The sequence below is a fragment of the Pholis gunnellus genome, assembly GCF_910591455.1.
Source record: "Pholis gunnellus genome assembly, chromosome: 15".
Taxonomy (NCBI): Eukaryota; Metazoa; Chordata; class Actinopteri; order Perciformes; family Pholidae; genus Pholis; species Pholis gunnellus.
In genome coordinates, this window is record NC_136542.1 from 7899247 (window position 1) to 7919213 (window position 19967).

At 42.4% G+C, this 19967-nt stretch overlaps 2 protein-coding genes across 2 annotated transcripts; one reads left to right on the forward strand and one right to left on the reverse strand.

Moving 5' to 3' along the window:
- Positions 1 to 4469: 4469 nt before the first annotated feature.
- marcksb (myristoylated alanine-rich protein kinase C substrate b) lies at positions 4470 to 7076 on the forward strand. Its single transcript, XM_079175416.1, has 2 exons — positions 4470 to 4776; positions 5782 to 7076. Exons 1-2 carry the CDS (start codon positions 4681 to 4683, stop codon positions 6352 to 6354), a joined length of 669 nt encoding a protein of 222 aa, XP_079031542.1. The 5' UTR covers positions 4470 to 4680; the 3' UTR covers positions 6355 to 7076.
- Positions 7077 to 9674: 2598 nt separating this feature from the next.
- On the reverse strand, positions 9675 to 14495 carry col10a1a (collagen, type X, alpha 1a). Its single transcript, XM_079174176.1, has 3 exons — positions 14414 to 14495; positions 13909 to 14053; positions 9675 to 12109 (listed from the first exon to the last, which is right to left on the reverse strand). The coding sequence occupies exons 2-3, from the start codon at positions 14036 to 14038 to the stop codon at positions 10281 to 10283; spliced, it is 1959 nt and encodes a 652-aa protein (XP_079030302.1). The 5' UTR covers positions 14039 to 14053; positions 14414 to 14495; the 3' UTR covers positions 9675 to 10280.
- Between the last annotated feature and the right edge of the window lie 5472 nt (positions 14496 to 19967).

Below are 19967 nucleotides of genomic sequence, written 5' to 3' on the forward strand. Positions count from 1 at the left end.
ATGTGAGGATCTGCGGCTCGTCTGTGTTTTATAGCATTATAAACTGAATATATTTGTATTTTGGATTGCTGGTCGCACTAAACAAAACATTTGAAGATGTTAGGTATACGGACTCTGACACCAGGATGGATATTTTGAACCTCTTGATTATTCGATTAATCAACATCAGAAAACAATGAAACATGCCAATCCCAATTTTCCATCATGTTCAGCTACAATCAAGCTTCAGACATGTCAATCAAATCAATCAACTAATTGTTGCAGCTCTAAATTAAAATAATCATTAGTTGCAGCTCTACTGTGGCTGTGCGTGTGAGACGTTTGCTGACCGACAGAAACAAACAGTCAAACACAGTCAAACACATGGAGCTTTAACCTAAGTGATCAACCATCTCCTGGGCTGCATATTTCACCTGTGTGATGACATCATTTGAACCTATAATCCTAACGTCACAAGTAGCAGCTTGTGTGACAGTGTGTCTCATAAGTACTCTAAACTGTATGGACAGAGAGAGAGAGAGAGAGCCTGAAGGGGAATGTACATGGTCCATGAACCTTAATATGCTCCTTTCATACAACAATTCATACACATCACGCACGCCAGTTGTGTAGTCATTCGTGGAGCAATGACATGCTGAATACTCAAGAGCTTCAGGGTGCAAACCGACACACAACTACCGCCTAACTTATTCCACATGGATCAAACTGAGGCTTTAGCTCAGAGCTACACACACACTGCGTGTATCATCCCCGGTGTTTGCCAGCAAGATGGATGGCTGCCCCTCCAGACACATCAGATAACCCAATTAGGACAGCTTTAATTGGATATTTAACAGCGTGGCAATGCAATTAGCTGAAATCAAATGGCAATTATTTTGGGGTGAATGTCCGCAGGCCATTGTGGCGTTCATCGTGTGTGTGTGTGTGTGTGTGTGTGTGTGTGTGTGTGTGTGTGTGTGTGTGTGTGTGTATGGCCTCAGTGGTCAGCTCTTCTCTGCGGCGCATCCATCCCTGTTTATACTGCTGCAACAAGAGCCCTCTCTCCACAATCACAGCACTGCAAAACATCATCCACAATACTGTGACCACCACCACCACCACCACACTCTCTCTCTCTCTCTCTCTCGCTCTTTGAGGGCAAAGGTAGCCGTCAAATACACGCACCCACGTCTGCAGGATGACTGGGTGGGAAACTGGCTTGATTGCAGCGACCAACTAGGTGTTATTTATCTCCTCTGCTCCCTCTTTCCCGAGAGGAATTCATCTCGCAGTCCACAGCGCAAAACAGGGGACGAGGCGGGTGCACCAATTGAAATTCAACACAGGGAAGGACAAAAAAGCGTGCTTACCGCAGAAAAAAATCAGATTAATCCATCGGAGTTTCCAGAGGGACTTTCGTGTGGGGATTCTCCGATATTTTTCTACTCTCTGTGAGTGTTTTTTCTTCGCATTAAGAGAGAATAGCGGCGGGATATCCGTCCCTGCCGATTCAGGAGCTGCTGTCGCCGCCGTGCGTACAGATGATGACGACGGCGACCAGAGCCAAGTTCACAACAATAACATATAGCTTTCTGGTTGATCCTGTCAAAATAAAGCGGTTTGTCACGCGTGATTTCCAGGTTAAAGAAAGAATAAAGAGAATTGTTTTCATCAAACAATCAAACAAAAAGAATGCATAATACAGTAATTCCACTCACATTACATTTGTAGGATTATTATAAGCGTGCTCAAAAGATGATTTCTAAAGGACTAACTTTCATGCTTTTATTTTGACATGCAAATACTGTTTTATTTTCCGGTTTATCTCTTGACGTCATGACGCAGCCGTGACGCCAGCTGAGGATCCACACGGACCAAAGAGCTGTGACGGACACCGCTTTCCTCCAATCACAGAGTACGATGCAGAGTGGGACACCTCCCCGTTTTGGGGAAGACTGTAAAACAGAGCATGATTGGCAAATTGTCAGTTTAAGTGTTTATATGAATAAGAAACACAGAGTGCACACAGATCCTCACACAGAGAGAAACACATTAATTTGCCTTACAATTTGGATTAGAGCCAAAAGAAATGTATTCAACAAGTCTCAGTGGGTTCGTTTTTAATCCAACCAAAACCAACAGCAGCTGACTTTCCTCTCTGCATGAAGGGCCATCGCCAGCTGAGATGGAATTAAAAGTGACCCCCCCCCCATGAACAGAGCAAAAGTCCCACCCTGACAATCAATCAGGAAATAAATAACTAGGTAGATCTTTATTATAGGCCATATTCAGGTGATAAACGCTTCCTGGAAGCTTCCAGAGCAACACAGTGTCTCCTTCTGTATCAATAAACACATCAGCAACAGTCAGCCACTGAGGGATGATTCTGGGTGGAAAATGCAACATCTATGGCAACAATTAGGGCAAACAATTCCCCACCAACATGTTACTTTTACATACTTCTCAAGGATTTATTTAAACCGGCTCAGGAATCATAATGAATCACAAAGTTGACCTCTGACCTCAATTAAGTTAATCTTTTGCAGCAGTTTAAATGCTGGCCAGACTTCAACAAACCGAACCTGCAGGTTTATTTGGGTGACTGAAAATGCATTCAGTGGCTCAACAACACGTTGACATGTGGACGGGAAGAATCAAACTACCAACCATTACTGCCACAAAAGACACAGCAGTTATCAATCATTTTAATTATTGATTAATCAGTTCATCTTTTTATCTTTTGAATATCAGAAAATAGTGAAAATTGTCCGTGACAGTTTCCCAGAGTAGGAGGGGAGATGTTTTGTTTTTCCTTTATAAAACAGGAAAAAGCGAGAACAAATGGACATGTTTACCGTTATATATTAATGAACATCTCAACTGTTTGGTAGAGGCTCATAATTTCAAAAAAATGAGAGAGCTGAATTGACAAAAGAATAATTTATTTGTGTTGTCAGCACACAACAAAACGAAAAAAGCAAAAATAATGCAGATTTCAGTTGTGTGTGTGTTTTTAAAGACAGGATTTTGTGTTGATTTGTGCTTTTTTATAAGTCAACTTGCTGACACACACACACACACACACACACACACACACACACACACACACACACACACACACACACACACACACACACACACACACACACACACACTGCCCCCTCCACATAGGATCCTGCCATGACACAGTATCCTCCTGACAGGTGAAGTCTTTATGTCTGAATGTCTGGGCTGCATGGTGCTTGTTGAAAACACTCCATGCCCTGCTGGCTTTGTCCCCTGGTTTACATATTCATGGCAGCTCACCATAACAATCACAGCTTTGCATGTAATCAGAATATCACAACAATGAGCGTGGCCTAGTTAGCCCGATGAAGAGAGGGGTGGGTGAAAGAAGTCACCCTAATCCTCAAACATGTTGTCTGCGCTCTTAGGAACTCACTCTCACCCTACTTCTACCAAAAAAACAGAAGTCGTGATTGCAAAAGCCCTCCTCGACGTGCAGCCTCTTCCTCGGAGCCATTTTGGACTGGTAACCATGGAGATGTGGGTCATGCAGTGATGGCAGAGCGAGGAGACTTGTGGCTGGTGGTGGAGTCAGAGCACTGCAGGCTGCTGGAGCAGAGGGCCATAAACTCTCATTATATCTGGGTCACTGGGATTCTCCAGCTGCAACAAGCAGACAAGATGCTATTATGCAAGAAGAAGGGATGAGGGAAGTTGTGGGCACAGGGGCTTATAGTTCCAGGGGACGCCTGTGTACTGAATGAGGCATATGTCAGGAGTGTGTGATGATTCAACACAAGACCAGCTGAGCGGCACTTTCTCAGCTTAGCGGTTGCTGTTGTTTTGGCACTTGCATATCAATTTAAAAGTTGTGGTAAACAAATTCTGAGGCCTTATCTGTTGCAACTTTGTATATTGAGAGATACATTTAACTCTAATCAGCTATCTACAAACATATGAAATAATGTTACAGGCTATAATATTCCACATTATGTTGTACATTATAGTCTGCATACATATAATATTAACCAGGGAGAGAATGAATATCTCTTAATATGAATTGAAGGTCATCTACACGTAAATGTTGGCCATTTTTGTAGTTTTTGTAAAACATATTGTTTATCTTAGTGTCTGATTATCAAGTATTTCTGGGAAATCAGCATCTATCTGTCTGCTAGACACCGCAAAGCTCTTTGAAATCTCAGTCGCTATTTGAGGGAAATAAAATCAAGTTTCTGCACTCTAAAATGGCCATAAAGACAAGTTGTTGGCCATGTTGTTGTGTCTCTCCTATTGTCCATGGCCCCCCCGCTCCATGACCCCCCTCCCCCCCACACTCGTTGAATTCCGGAGTTGTGATTGGTGGAGACGGGGTGGCTTTGTCGTCATAGCCCCAGTGCCCATTCATCAGTGGACTTGGGCGTTGTACTCCGCATCTCATTTGCGGCGGGGCCAATTTCTCCATTTACAAACTCCGCTCGAGAAAAAATTGAAAGAATTCGCGTTTCTTTTGCATCTTTGCCACATTTTTGCAAGTTCCCACACGTCGCTTTGCGGTCATTTCGATTTCGGGCTGATTCATCGGCTTCGGTCGGAGAAGTAGGTGTCGGTGCTTGACTTGAATTTTTGGGGAGGAAGCTTGCGGTCTTTGTTCATTCATTTGATCGGTTGGGTTTCCTTTGTTGCACCAAAAGCATGGGAGCACAAACCTCCAAAACCGCTGGAAAAGAGGAAGCCGCTGTGGAAAAGCCAGCAGAAGGCGCAGCTGTTGCAGCAAAGACAAACGGACAGGTAACTTACATTTTAATTTAAGTCTTAATTGCGCGAGGGGAATTTTGTCTCGTTTTAGCAATGCGTTGACTCAATGGCGTGCTCCATGTTCCCTGTAGCGCACCCGCACGCTCACCGGCATTCAGGGAAAGTGGCCACATGTAACGTTATCTGCAACAATTTAGTGTTTTAATTTGAACTGGCTTATTTTACATCGCAGCATTATTTCAAATGAATGCATTTTATTTCAAATGCTGAAAATGAACACGGGCATAGCTTTTGATTTATCTTTTCAATATGAATATTAGGCTACACAACTAATCTGTCGAATGCACAGTTTATCACTTAATTGTTCTTTTTGAAATGGCATTTTTGATTGATTTATAAATTATTAGTCTGAGGCTCTAGCTTCCTAAACATTGCGGCTGTTTTTTATTCATTTGGTTGAAATGGGTGTGCGGCTGCTCTCACTGTGGCATGGCCATTTTAAAAGCCCATACCACGCCTTTGTTGCCAGATTCGAGGAAGGAGCCACGTTGTTGTAACACACACAACCCACACAATACAGACTATTATTTCAAAAATAGCAGAGCAGGATCGAAGAAGTATATCAAAATTAAATATACACTCATTGATTTACTACACAGGTCATTAAAAGAAGGGAGAAAAAAAATCCCCAAATTCCTATGTTGTCGCCACCGGCTCCACACCGAATGCCACCTGGCGGATCCCGGCGGTACTGCGGTCTAACCGATTAGCCTACTGCTGAGAGCCACAGATCTGTCGTCACTCTCCTAGTAACAGATGTTGCTGCAGTTTTAGTGCTATTTTCCTATTGGTTACTACCAGTCAATGCATTTGATTAAATTCCACAGCATGCCAGGTTTGGCAGGGGGTTGTCTTACACACACAATCATGTGTTTGCCTCAGATGCATGATTACAGATCAATCTCAACTCGTTTTTTTTACTTCAACAACACGGTGATATGCATGTTTAGAATTAGTTTTTTTTATTCTGTTTCCCAGGAGAATGGCCATGCCAAGACCAATGGTGATACCTCTCCAGCTGCGGAGGAGGCCAACAAAGCTGATGTGCAGGCCAACGGCAGCACTCCTACTGAGGAGGCGCCAAAAGAAGAAGGCGAGAAAGTAGAGGTTGCTGAGGTTAACGGCGAGAAGGAGCCTGCTGCTACAAACGGAGAGGCTTCCGCGAAGCCCGAAGAAGGCACTCCGTCCACCAGCGAAGATGGAAAGCAGAAGAAGAAGCGTTTCTCCTTCAAGAAACCCTCCTTCAAGCTCAGCGGCTTCTCATTTAAGAAGACCAAGAAAGAGTCTGAGGAGGCAGCCGAGGAAGGAGCCGCAGCAGCCGAAGGAGAGAAGGTGGCTGAGGAAGCAGCCGCCGAGGAGGCCAAACCAGCTGAGGCTGCTGAGGAGGGAGCCAAGGAGGCTGAAGCTGAGAAGCCAAAGGCTGAAGAGGAGGTGAAGGCAGAGGAACCACCAGCAGCAGCAGCAGCAGGAGGAGAGGAGAAACCAGCCGAGGCTTCACCTACTGAACCCGAGACAGCAGCCAGTCCAGAGGCCACAGCTGCCGCTGAGTAATCCTGCTGAACCAGACACCGGAATGAAGGAGGAGCCCGTCTGAAGGAATGCGAGGACTTGTCTAAAACCAGGGATTGTTTTTGTTTATTTTTTTTTTGTTGGTGTTTGTTTACTATTCTGCAACCATCTCATCCATAATGACTGCAAGATCCTTGGCAGTGATGGACAGGAGGTGTACTGGAGAGTGTGCTGCTTCCTCACTGCCCATTGGTGCTTGCATGTGTGACATTGGCCGAGTGTGAAAGTGTGAATGCGAGTGTGACTGGTTTTTTTTCTACATGAAACCATGACTGTGTTGACACGTTGCTGAATTTGACATATTTTATCAAGGTATTTGGTGCTGGGCAATTGGATGTAGCAGCTAAAGCTGTGTCTGCAAGATTTGACACATTGTGATATTTAAAGGGAAAGTCCTAAACCCAGTCGTAAATGTTGTCTTTGCAGTGCACAGTTGTTTACAACTCTTAAACTCAACGCTCCTGTGGACACAACCATTCCTGAATGAAGTAGATTTAGTTAACTGTCAAAACAGTAGGTGCTCATCACTTCCCATTTAGATTCCACCATTTCAAAACTCTGTAGTAATGCACGTTGTATAGACTTTGATATTACTGGTTTTATGACTGAGATGTACTTAAATGACTGAAGTTTTTAACAGATTACCCATTGTAAATGAAGTTTTTCTTGTTTTTCACCATTTGTAAGATTGAATAAAATTGGGAGATGTTTTAAGCAAATTTTGCATCGAGGTGTGATTTACAAATCAACGTCAGAAAGCACACATTTGGGGTTTTGGGTGAAATATTTGAACAGCATCTTTTCTCTTTTTTTTTTTTCGTATATGAGGATTCATCTTATTAAATATAGAATTTCACATTGCCTACAAACTGGTTATAGGTGTTCAGTTTTATTTCCTGTGAGCTCTGCTAAAGAATAAAGGCATGAAGTGGCACTCCGAACTCATTTATTCACAACGTTTAGCATTAAATGTCCCTCTTTTTAATCTGTTAGCTGAATATCTGCTGAGATGGGGTAGTGTGACAGATCAGCTACTGGAGGAAAATGTGCTCTCATTGATTCTTTACTTTACAGCACCCTCGTGTGGTGAATTGTCGGAAATAAATCAAGGGTTGAAAAAAAAAAAAGAAAAAATTGAATTGGAGCAAAAGCAATGACAAAAGAGGCGAATGGAATTCCACCTTTTAGGCCCCAGTAAGCAAATCCTAAAATGTATGAACATCTCAAACATCACTTTCTCTTCACCAGCCTAATTTGCAAATGGGATAAATTGAGAATTGCTCACTGCCCTGCAATATTTTTAGAAAATGACCGACTTACTGAGGGAACAGCCACAGCATAATTATGAAATAAGATGCGGGGGAAGATTGTAGCTGCTCGCTTTGCACCATAAATGTTTTTGAAAAACACTTTTATGGCGTGTAGTTTTAGTATCAACTGCGGCACATACCTAACTGATGCTTGTGCTAACCATGGACGTGTTGGGATAACTTTTACCAAACCCCAGAATCTTTTTAGGAGTAGAAGACATTGCTTCAAACTTCAGGGTGTTTTTAGTTGCCCACATCTGCACCCATGCTCATTTCCAAACCCTCCATTTCCTTTGCACCCAGTTTAAACCAGTGTACTGCAGCTCTGGCCACCGCACGCAGGGTGTGTTTTACACATAATATTTCTATTTCTGCCTCCTGGTCTACACATCCATCTTGGTCAGGTTGTTGAGGGATTTGCTGCTTATTTTGGCCTCCAGTGTGCCTCACATGCAGTATTTATTTGATCTAAAAGGGACCATGTACAGTTCAAAAACATAAATGTCACCATTTGATGCACCGTACCAGATTATAGCTTTAAGCTAATTTGCATCTGTAGTCTCTTGGCAGGTCAAAACAAGGAAAGTACAATAACAAACAGTATTCATTAATGCCACACACCAAGTGTCTTCAGGCTTTTTCTAGACAAATGGATACAGTATAGAGGATAGATGCATACAAATACATGCAACCAGGTGTGCCAGCTACAAAATTAAATATATATCAAAGGGAAAAATATTTCTTTGAGTGCAACAGATCATTTTGGAGTGTGGCTTGCGGAGTCGTCCAGAGGCAGCGCTCCGTCTGTGTTCCTGCCTGTCCCACCTCATGCACCAACCGCAGACCGTCTCTGAATGGCCGTCCCCAGCGGTTTACCTCACCCAGCTTCCTCTCTCCTCAGTCCCTCGAGGCCCCTCACCTAACCACTGTCTCGCTCTCTCTCCCAGGGAAGATCAAACAGCTGCTGCCCTGTCCGAAGACCATCCCTGTCCCTCATTCCACATGTTGACTATTTTCAGCACACCCATACTCAGACGGTAGAGTAGTTTTTGTAAACTTTGGCTCCAAAGCAGGCAACCAGTGGCCATTATGTGGGGAGAAATGTATACTTTATACGATCTCTCAGCTTCTATACAGCGACCAGTGGTGTGTCAGTAACTAAGTACATTTACTCAAGTACTGTTCATAAGTCAATATTTCAGTTTTATGTTACATTATATAATATGCTTTAAATTGTAATGTTTATTTGACAGATAAAGTAACTGCTTACTCCGGACGGAACACAGATCAACAAATAAAATATGAGGCCTTGTTACAGTTTAAATTAAGGGAGGGTTTACCTTGGCATCATGCACTTGGCACGACTGAACAGTCTGAATTCAAGAGTGCATGAGCTTTTCTGTATACATCAGTAATAGTAAGGGGGGATTCTGAATAGGTCTACTTTTACTTTATATACTCAAGTATAATTTGTTGGGGTATTGCTACTTTTACTTACTTACTTATAAAAAAAAAATCATAGCTCTACATCTGACAGGGACTCATTAATAAGACATGTTTGTTATATCATATTATATCATGCTGTGATGTGTTGCTTATAGGCTAGCATCCATTATTAACTGTTTTTTACTATCTTAAGTATTTTTTTTATATTAGCAGATATAATATTTTACAGAACTTGTAACGAATGAGTTTGGAAACCAGGTAATACCCTAATGTCTTAATGGATCTCTAATTCACAGCTGTAAAGAAAGGCTAGTAGAAAGGTTTTAATCTTAGTTTGTATCACGTTGCAAATATAAGTGATTGTCAAGTGGGAAAGTACATGAAATACAAAGCCAAACTAGTTTAAAGAGGACTATTCAGTGTAATTGATTAAGTAAGATCTAAAAGAGACTTTTTGTGTTATTTCATATGCACATGTAAGTAATTTGTCTATATTAAGGATATACTTACATTTAAAAAAAGTGATTCTGAGACAAAACATATTTTAGACATCTTTTATTTTGGTCATTATGCTTTACATGACATAATGCATGTTCAGGGATACATCGTTGTTGCTGGTAGTTTGTGTTTGTATGACAGTATTCTGGTGACTTGTTTCATCATAACGGTCAATTTGACCATTACCATTTCACAATATTCAAGTCACATACAAGGTACAACATGGTGCACAGAAAGTATTTGTGTCCTTTTGATAAGATTATTGGTCAACCAAACAAAAAAACGGAAACAAAACAAACAAAACAGACAAACATTGAATTAAGAATCACCAGTTGAAGTCAATATTAAAGGAACAGAGTGGATAAAAAGGAAAAGTCAGGACACAACACAGTTATAACACCTCAATTTCACATGCTGTTTCCGTTAAAAAGCTCACTGGTAACTTTGTGGATTGCTTCCCCCATCCCTGATCACCTGTTTTCATAAATTAGTTTTCCTTCTTCTAAGCACCTATTTGTTGTTTTCAAGTCGAAATGCTACTATTCCTCAAAGAATGGTGAACTGTGAAAAATTAACAGGGAGTTTACTTTAGTTTGAGAAATAGGTTGCAAATTTAGTTGGTTGGCTTTTGGGAATTACTACTGTATCAACGCATCACGTTGAAGCAATGAGGAACCCAGAGAAAGAGCAGTGGACGTTCTCAGCTGCAAAGACACCATTGGCCTCTTCGTCGGGGATCTGGACATAGACTGTGTCCTGCTCATCCAGCAAGAGGACAGCACTACCGGACATCTGGTCCAGGAAGCCCTTGCTGTACTCATCATAAGTGAACATAACGGGCTGGCCATTCTTGTACAAAGCCACCAGGGCATGAGCTCCATTAACATGGATGCTGTAGGAGAAATAGTAAACTCCAGGAACTTGGCAAGTGAAGATGCCAGTCTCAGGGTCATAGTGATTCTCAGCATTGTACACAATCTGGTCAAACTTAATGGGGGTGCCATCAGCAGGGTAGGGGGTGATCAGAGATGCAGTGAAAGCAGACATGGGGGACTTGACCATAATCTCACTCATTCCCATGCCTTTCTCAAACACAACCTCACCAGGAGGACCAGGGACACCAGGAGGGCCAGCTGGGCCACTGGCTCCATCAGCACCATTATCACCGGGCTGACCAGGGGGACCCTGAGGTCCGGGGAGACCCTTAGCAGCCAAACCAGATGGGCCAGAGGGACCAGGGAGACCTGGGTGTCCTTTAAGGCCGGGAGCACCAGAAGAACCTTGAGGCCCAGTAGGTCCCCTGGAACCTGGAGCACCATCAGAACCAGAGGCACCTGACTCACCGGCACGGCCGGGATGACCTTTAGGTCCAGCAGGGCCTGGAATACCTGGGGAACCTGGGGTACCAGGGGCACCACCATGACCTTTGTCACCTGTGGGTCCAGTGGCACCTCTGGATCCAGGAGGACCAGCTGCGCCTGGATAACCCTGCTTGCCTGCGAAACCCTGTGCTCCCTGATCTCCCTTGTTTCCCTTACCTCCCTGAGCTCCAGTTGACCCTGTGTCACCTTTAGCGCCAACAGCGCCGGCTTCACCTGGGAAACCTAATGGCCCCTGAGGTCCAGCAGGCCCAGTGGGGCCGCTTGCACCAGTAGCACCAGTATATCCTGTTGGACCTTGCTCACCCTTTGCACCTGTGGCACCTGTGGCACCTGTAGATCCAATCTCTCCCTTCTCCCCATTTGCACCTGGCTTTCCATATCCTGGGACTCCAGGGGCACCAGTGGCTCCAGCAGGTCCCTGGTGGCCTTTAGGGCCAGCTGCGCCAGGCAGACCTGGGGCACCATTCTCTCCTGATTTACCTGACATACCTACACCTGGGGCACCTGTGTGTCCCTTAGGTCCCTGTGGTCCCATGGGACCTGTAGCACCATCTCTACCTGTGGTTCCTGACTTTCCTGGCTCCCCTGGCATACCTGATTTGCCTGGCTTTCCAACTCCAGACTGACCTGGTTGTCCAGGTGCGCCCAAGGCTCCTTCAGGCCCTGTCTCACCCTGTGGTCCTTGAATTCCCACCCCTCTATCACCCTTAGCACCTGGCAGGCCAGGTACACCTGGATGTCCTTTCAGACCAGACTCTCCTCTAGCTCCCATTGGTCCAGGAAGACCTGAAGATCCAGGCTTGCCAGTAGCAGAGAGGCCAGAAGGTCCAGGGCTTCCAGCGGATCCAGGGGCTCCCCTTGGTCCCTGAAGGCCAGCGGCTCCGGTGTCTCCCTTCTCACCAGGTGCTCCATCGCTGCCAGGTTTGCCAGATCCACCTGGGGAACCAGGTTTGCCAGCGATGGAGCGTCCAGGAGCTCCGGGAGATCCAGCAGGTCCTTGGGGTCCAGTCAGACCTTCAGCACTCTCACCTGGGGGGCCAGGAGGGCCAGCAGGCCCCTCAGGGCCAGGCTCACCTGGAGCACCAGGCTCACCTGCCACCGCTGAGAAGAGTGAAACAGAATCCATCAGTATCACCGAACACAAGAACCAACAAGTGTTCAAATTAAAATTAGTTAGTTTTATGAAATTATAAATGTATGTATTGGCCTACCTATAGTCTGTGCATCATATTCCCATTATTAACCCATTCAAGTGACAAAAAGTGACAAAAAGTACAAGAGCATGGATGCAAGCTCTCAGATCTGAGCTTGAATGATCTTTCGTAGTATCTTGTTGACTAGCAACATGGATGTTCAACAATCAAATGTGGGATGAAAAACACAAATGCTCTAATGAATGCCGCTCTCATGAATTGCTCTTCAGTATTTCATAATAAAGTACAAAATGATGTGGATTATTATTATAAAATAATTCTCAAAATTCAATGATATTTCATTCCTGGAGGCAGAATTGTAATCTCAGGAACCAATCTTGTAATCCTGAGGGTTTGAGTAATGAGTCACTGGCACCGTTTTATAAAATCCTTCTTTAAATCTTAAACTTGGAAATCCTTCAAAATAAATGTAGGAAATTGTCTCTGCTTTCTTTTTTCTTTTTTTTATAGTTTGTTTTAAATAACATGTTTGATCTATTTTTCAAGAGGCAGTTTGTGACTTGTTTGTCAAACAGTTGGTCTAAATTAGAAGGAGAATTTTCTCTTTTATTTGCTGCCTTAATGTGGTCACATGTGTTTAAGGCTCACTCCTGAGCCGAGTTTGGATAAAGCCAAACAGATGTTTCTACTTCTGTGTGAAGTAGGCACACCCAAAACAAACCACACTGCTGGGTGACTGAACTGTAATTGACAGTGTCAAACTAAAAATAGTTCACTAACAGCTACTTTCTCAAATAAGAATAGTATGCTGATTCACACAAAAGCAACATTTCATATTTTATATAGCATTTTGGCCAACACTCAAGACCATGCTATAATTACCATATTTATAGTGCAGTATATCTCTGAATATTCTAGAAATCTAGATATTTGTCTCGTTTTGCATGGGGAATCTTTGCAAAAAGCAAAGTGAACTTGTATTTGAAATGAACTCAAATGTGCACTGAGGAGTATGAGCAAAAGAACAGGCAACATTTGCAGCTAAAATGACTAAAACGAGAAACATATATGTCAAATCTAACACACTACATTGAAAACAACAGTAGTTTTCTCCAGAATACATGAGTGGTTCCTCCAAATTGAAGATCAAGGAAATGCACATTTTGAACCAAATAGTCAAAAAAGTATTTAAATTGTGTCTATCGAGTTAACAATCTTGATCACAAAATGAAAAAGTCCTAAAATCATTTAATTTAGAAAATGTTGCTCATGTGATGAATAAAAGAATGAATAAAGTAAACTACAAACAAATTGTGAAAAAAGCCCCCACTTCTAGGTGCATGTATGAACCCTATGACTTCTAGAAAAAGAAAACTGCAAAGCTCTGCACTCAGTAAATAAGCCTTGCTATTCAAATCATACATCTTAATGAACTTTGTGATTGGAGAAGCATGCACACTGTTGCAGCCAATCAGAGCACAAGGCAGTTCCAGCACAAGGTGGAGTTCAGATTTCAAAGTAAAGTGCAGCTGGCTGTGGCCAGCATCTGTCTCGCTGCTTGTGCTGCTCATGTTTGCTACAACAAAGATGCTTCAAGATGCTTCAAAGGTAAGGCAAGACTCAATATTGTCTTCAGAGAAGAACATCGGACTTTAGAGGCAACTTGTGTGAGGAAAAACTAGGCAAAAACAGGGGAAATGCTAGCATGTTCCCATACCCATAGAGAGCAGGAGGCTGTTTTCTTACCTTGGCTCTTCACAGAGTAGGGCTGGTACTGAGGGGCGGCCTTCATCAGCTTCTTCACCACATACCGGTCCCCATGAGCGGCTGCAAAGGCCACCATGACGACGAAGATGCTTGCTACTCGTATGTCCATCTTGCACAGTCAAATCTTCAAAAGAAGAAAGAAGACAGTCAGCACAACAATTTTAAAGGTACAAAGTGTCAGCAAGCGTTGTCTCTAGAGCTTAAAAACTTTCTCAGCTAAGTGTACAGGCTGGGCACCTTTACAGAAACGTAATAGACAACTAATAAGGTACGGTGACAGGGTGTACATTTAATTTTTTTCTTTCAGCCTGAGCATTCTTCTGGACTCTTTAAATATCAGCCAGGATGCTCCAAGCCAGGCAAAATCCCTTCCCTATAGCCTGCCATAGGAACAGACTCAAGGCCTAGACAAAGCCCAGAGAGAGCCTAGACTGAAATCCTCTAGAGATAGAGTTGTTTAGAGAGGAAGAGAAAACACACATACCAATATCCAAAGAGGGTAAAAACAATCTCCTCAGCACCAGAGAGCTCCTGGTACTGCTGTATATCCTTAGGGTAGGAGCACAACTGAGGATATGCTGCCTTCCAGTACAATGATGCGGGTATTTATACTATATCTACCCTTTGCATCATTAAAAAAAAAAAAAAAAGCCCCCACCATGCAAGTACCTCCCTCCTCAGAGCTAGGCTGTAATTAGCAGACAGATCTGCCCAAGGCGGGCATGTCACATCAGGGTGCCTCCATGTCTTGGATATCCAGACACATGATTATTACTTTTTTCAGTCTTCTTCTGAACTAGAAAATAATCATGTACAAAGCAAAAATAATCAAATACATAAAGAAAGAACACAAATAAGCTATGAAGGATGAATAAACTTAATCTAATAATCTGTATACACTCCACAGTTTTTAATAACTTTTTACTTTTTGTATGCTCAGGACATGTTTATATTATTGGATGCTTATGAGACCCTGTGTTTGAACACGTCTTTGAAAAACAACACCAGACTTGCAGTGGCACCTGTGTTGCTTCACAAAGCTTGCATTGAGGATGTACAGTAGCAGCCACATTTGCAAATATACATCTTGTCCAGCCGGCTGGCGGAAACTCGCCTCTACCTTTCCTGACTGTCTGGGCACCTCCACGCCTGCCATGATAAGGTAAACAAGGGAGATGGTGGGGAAAGGTTGTCCAGAGTGCCATGAAAGGTACTGGAGATTTTAGTCAGCCTTAGATTGAAAGCAAATTATTATGTCTATTCCTGATGTGTCATTGAAGGTTTTCACATATTTAGTTTTTCATATATTTAGTTTTGTACATTTCCTGGGTATTATTTGGTCAGCTTGTCATTGTGGCTTGGCTTATAGAGGACAAAGAGGCCTTGGTTTCAGTCTCTATTTCAGGATGAACACTTTTTCTTAAGTTGTGTATTTTTGCAAGTGTGTCCCACTCAAAACAGCTAATAAAAGTATATAAGGAGCCACTGGAAAAGACATTTGGGCATGTTTCTGTGCAGTCTTGTGAATGCTACCCAGTGTGCGACAGCCCTCATATGCAGTACAGATGCTTGGACACCAGAGGGCAGATTTTACTGTTGTACAGCACCTCTCCATGGTGTAAGGTGCTGCTGCTGCTGCAGGGAAGAGGCCATGCCCCTGCGGTCTCTTGTTATTTTTGGTCCTCTCAGTGCAAATACATCATCAGAGGTTTCAGGCCTATTCCTACAATTACATCTACTTTCTGTCATGATGTTGTATTTCCTCAATAAGCGCCATCCTCCAGTATTATCCTCCCTCACCCTCCACCATGCCTTGCTTACTTTGAGATCCTCCAACTGTAATTTCTCAATTTAAGCCTGGCCACATAGGAAATGCATACACCCAAATAATCACATGTTCTCAAACACACAAGTAGCCGATGTGTAGGGTACTCTATCCCATCTCAGAAGCTCCCTGAACACAGGCCCATTTATGGTACATGCTCTTCCTGTGTTCTTATAATGTAGACGCGTACATATTGCTGATGTGTATGTTGACAGAATGATGATGCCTGATTGAGGCCTTCACCATATTCACCATGTTTCTATTTGAGGCGCCTATACAACATGTGACAGTAACAGGCATATTTCAACAGGGGTATAATTACATATTCTAACACAGGGAGCTTGTTTGAAGCCTCCTGTAAATTAGACCAAATTATCTGCAATTTTCCAAAATGCTACCTTTGCTGGTTTATAGCACTTAATCACATCTGGCAAGCATTGTTTAAGTTTGCTCTTCCTGTCAAATAAAACACAATTTAATTTGTGATCTTCATTTCCAAATGTTTGAAATTCTGTTCATAACTGAGACAAGAGCGACTGCTCACAGCAAAGGTGCAGACTGACTACCTGAGGCTGTGTGATGATAGAGAAATGTCACATTACATGTGCACGTATCATATTTTCATCTTGATTGCACATGTTTGGTCTCGCTTTACCAGCCGAGCAACATCATGTTTATCCATTTGATATCTTTCAGTTATAAAATATTATTTCAAAATCTCTTCACGCTTGTGTCCAGCTACGCCAGCTGCAGAACGATTTAGATGAAAGGACAGAACAAGAGAGGGTGGAGTTAGGAATTTATATGTTTATAGGCTCAGATAATTCCAGTTTATTCATGTTTTTCAAACATAACTCAACCACTGCAGAAGAGTTCTCTGTTTTTAGTCTTTCGAGAGGACAATGATTCATCTCTTTATGCATAAAAATGAAAAAATAGACAAAAACAACAACATGCATCCTCATGTGAACCTACAAAGAGTCAGAAACATTCATGCTGAGCTTTGGAACCGGAGTATACTTTGGCTGGAGGAAGACTTGAATTAACAGTGTAATTTGGATGTTGTTTATATGCTTACAGCCTCTTTTTTATTTTCTAAACACGCCACTGCATTCATTTGAGAAGGACTCTGTGTCCTTGTGCTTATAGTGGTGGAATTGAAGGCTGTGAAAGTGCACAGTAGAGCCCTCTCTCTGCTCATCTCATTACAGTACCGCAGCAGCTTGATGTGGTCGGCAGGCTTCATTGTAATAACCATTAGGAATTAGATTAACAGCCTTCAAGCTGAAGGCGGTGACGTCGCTTTGCTCTTGTATTGTGGAGAGACCCTCACTGTAAAATACGCTTTCAGTTTCATGTCACTTCATACACTTGATATAAGACATAAAATGCTTTTACTGCACTTGAAAGAATACGAAAATGGCAAATTGTGAACATGACACACCCAAAGTCACTGAGAGCACATGACAGCTGCACAGTCTCTTGTTTTAGGATCACATTGATTTGAGATTTTGTTTTTCAGATTTTTTTGTGGTGGTGGAAAGTAACATTCACTCAAGTACTGTAAGTACAATTTTGAGGTACTTTCATTCAGTGTTTCCGTTTTATGCCACTTTATACTTCTACTCTATATTCAGAGGCTTAGTAGTGGGGACTTTTTACCCCACTACATTTATCTGACAGCTTTAGTTACTAGTTAATTTGCTGATTTAAATTGTAACATGTAAAATATAATCAACTGACAAATTATAATTGTTATTATGGATTAAGCTATACCTAGCAGTATATAAAGTACTACAACTTGCACCACCTTTACCAGCTGCATTGATACTTACACACTGATGCATCATAATTAGCAGGGCTGTCCACGACCAAAGGAACTCTCAGTCTACTTACACAACTTTATCGACTAATCGATTAGTGGATTTAATCAACAGATCTGAGTTTCTCCACAAAGAATCACCCAAAAGCACAACTTTATATATTTGCTTTACCAGAGATGTGCTCACGAGATTCTTGGGAATAAGTCATTTAGCATTAAAAAAATATCAAATCGACTAACAAATCTCAGTTGACCAAGACCAAAACAACCGATTAGTCGACTGAGGGGTACATCCCTTATTAGTCCTTTATCTCATTTTATAATCTATATTTTTCTACGTTCAGTATATTTAGATGCTAACACTTCTTTGCTTCTTGTTGTGATAGAGTATTGCTGCACTGTTGTATTGCTTAGAAAATGTCTACGTACTGCTTCAACCTCTGATACCTGTTGAGATTATGCAAATTATTATCAACCTCTACAGAAATACATTGAAAGATCAAAACAAGCATCGGAAGTCGTGACAGAGCAAAATGTCTTTGTCTGATACTTCTGCAGAGAACATAATCTGGCATTCTGAGGTCCTGCTTGTTCACGTCTTAAAAAACCCCCGTCGATTTCACTTAATTCCCCGGAGAGTACTGGCGGACAGTGTTACTGGCAATGTTAGTGATGTTTGTGCTCGTACCCTACAATGATAACAGTGTTTGAAAGAAAGGTTTTCGTATTTAGTCTTTTTCTGTTCGCTCCGCTGCCCAGGAGTTGACGTTTCTGGTTTCTTCGCCATGCTGACCGAGGCTCAACCCACACCCAAGAGGAGAACATAATTGGCGGTTAATGTAAGGGGACCCGGCCGAACACGTGAGTCAAGCAAGGCTAAAGATACACCATCACGGCTGGGATACAAATTTAATGTTTCAATAAACTCCACGGACCACTAAGAGCTAGTTTAAACTTTATGAATGGCAGACTTGCCGGGGGCCCTTGTGAGTGATTGGTGGAGAAATTACAGGGTCGTGAAAAAAAACACGGACCCAAAAAGAGCCGGAAGTGTAAAAGTAACTGAAAAATGGCGGTGGCGGTAACCTTAAAGATGAGTGCTTATGTCTTGGAGGTCACCAGTTTGAAAATGGGGGGATGGATGAGAAAGAAATGGTGAGATGTCCTTCAACAACTCCGAAGGTGTGAATGCATGTACCTGCACGAACGTGAAGCAGTGTGTTGCCATGCATGCTTTCCTGAGGTTCAACAAACCACTTGAATGTTAAAAATATCTTACTTCAGAGTGTTTCATTGTCTAAACACTTGAGATTTACCATGTCATTAAGTTGACGAGTTGGACATATTTGTCACACTCACTTCAGAAAGCGAGAAAGCTTATTGCCAGTCAACCAAGTCGAGTGCTGCTTTATCTTGACTGTGAGATTTGATTGTTTCTGTTTCCATAGTTCATTTGCCGTAAGTCTATTTTCTGGAAAGGCCTGACTCAGCTGCTGGTTCGAAGCAATGTGCTTAATCTTTCTTTAGTCGAGGAAACCAGAGTTTCAGCGTTGCAGCAGCCAAAAAGTAATTTAACTTGAACTCAGCCAGACAGTTTATGAGGCGCTGCAAAACAGCTGTTGTACACAACGTACTACAAAAGGTAAAAAGGTCAGAACAACACATATAGATATTCTTCTCATTCTTGTTTTGTTTTCTAGCAAGGAAACAATCTTTGCTTGCTATTCATGACATTATAACTTGACCCCTTTCTCTGGATCATCTTGCCTTGTTTCAAATCCCTGCAAAGTAAAACACACGGCTTATTGTGGGATCATTTAAAGATATCAAAGTTAAACAAAACCACCTTAATGGATTTTCAGGGTCTTAAGTGTAGGTGGTGGAGTCCTGTATTTAAGGATAATGACTAATCCGCTACATCGAGCCTGCGAGAATTTCAGGTTTCACTGTCTGTATCAAGCAGCGTCAGCCATTTCACAACAAATGCCCCCCCCCAACAAAATAAACCTTTCAGTGTGTGTGAAGAAGTCTTTGTGAATGAGGATGAAAACGCCCAGCTCTCTAAACGCAGAGTAAACTGCATTAGAGCAGAGGCGGGTTTATATTTGACGTGTCAGTTCATAATTACATTGACTTAAGCACATACTGCAGTAAGAATGCGTGGGGTGAATGTCCCTGAAATGCAGAGTGACAACCAAGAAACAATGTTTATACACAATGTCACCTCACCTTCTCTAGCAGATAGTTAGCACGGCACCATAATGACTTGTGGAGAGAGAAGACAAGTGTTGTTTCTGTACACTATATTTGGTTCCAGCCATGTCTGTCTCTAAATAGGTGTTGGAGCTAAACTGTTAGTTTGTGCTCACAGAATTCACATATCTTAGCTCA

Bases quoted from the DNA above. Each gene is read 5' to 3' on its own strand.
- marcksb (XM_079175416.1), top strand. From the start codon at position 4,681: ATGGGAGCACAAACCTCCAAAACCGCTGGAAAAGAGGAAGCCGCTGTG. The intron at 4,777-5,781 runs GTAACTTACATT...TCTGTTTCCCAG, and splicing joins CAGCAAAGACAAACGGACAG to GAGAATGGCCATGCCAAGAC.
- col10a1a (XM_079174176.1), bottom strand. From the start codon at position 14,038: ATGGACATACGAGTAGCAAGCATCTTCGTCGTCATGGTGGCCTTTGCA. The intron at 12,110-13,908 runs GTAAGAAAACAG...CACTCTTCTCAG, and splicing joins CTACTCTGTGAAGAGCCAAG to CGGTGGCAGGTGAGCCTGGT.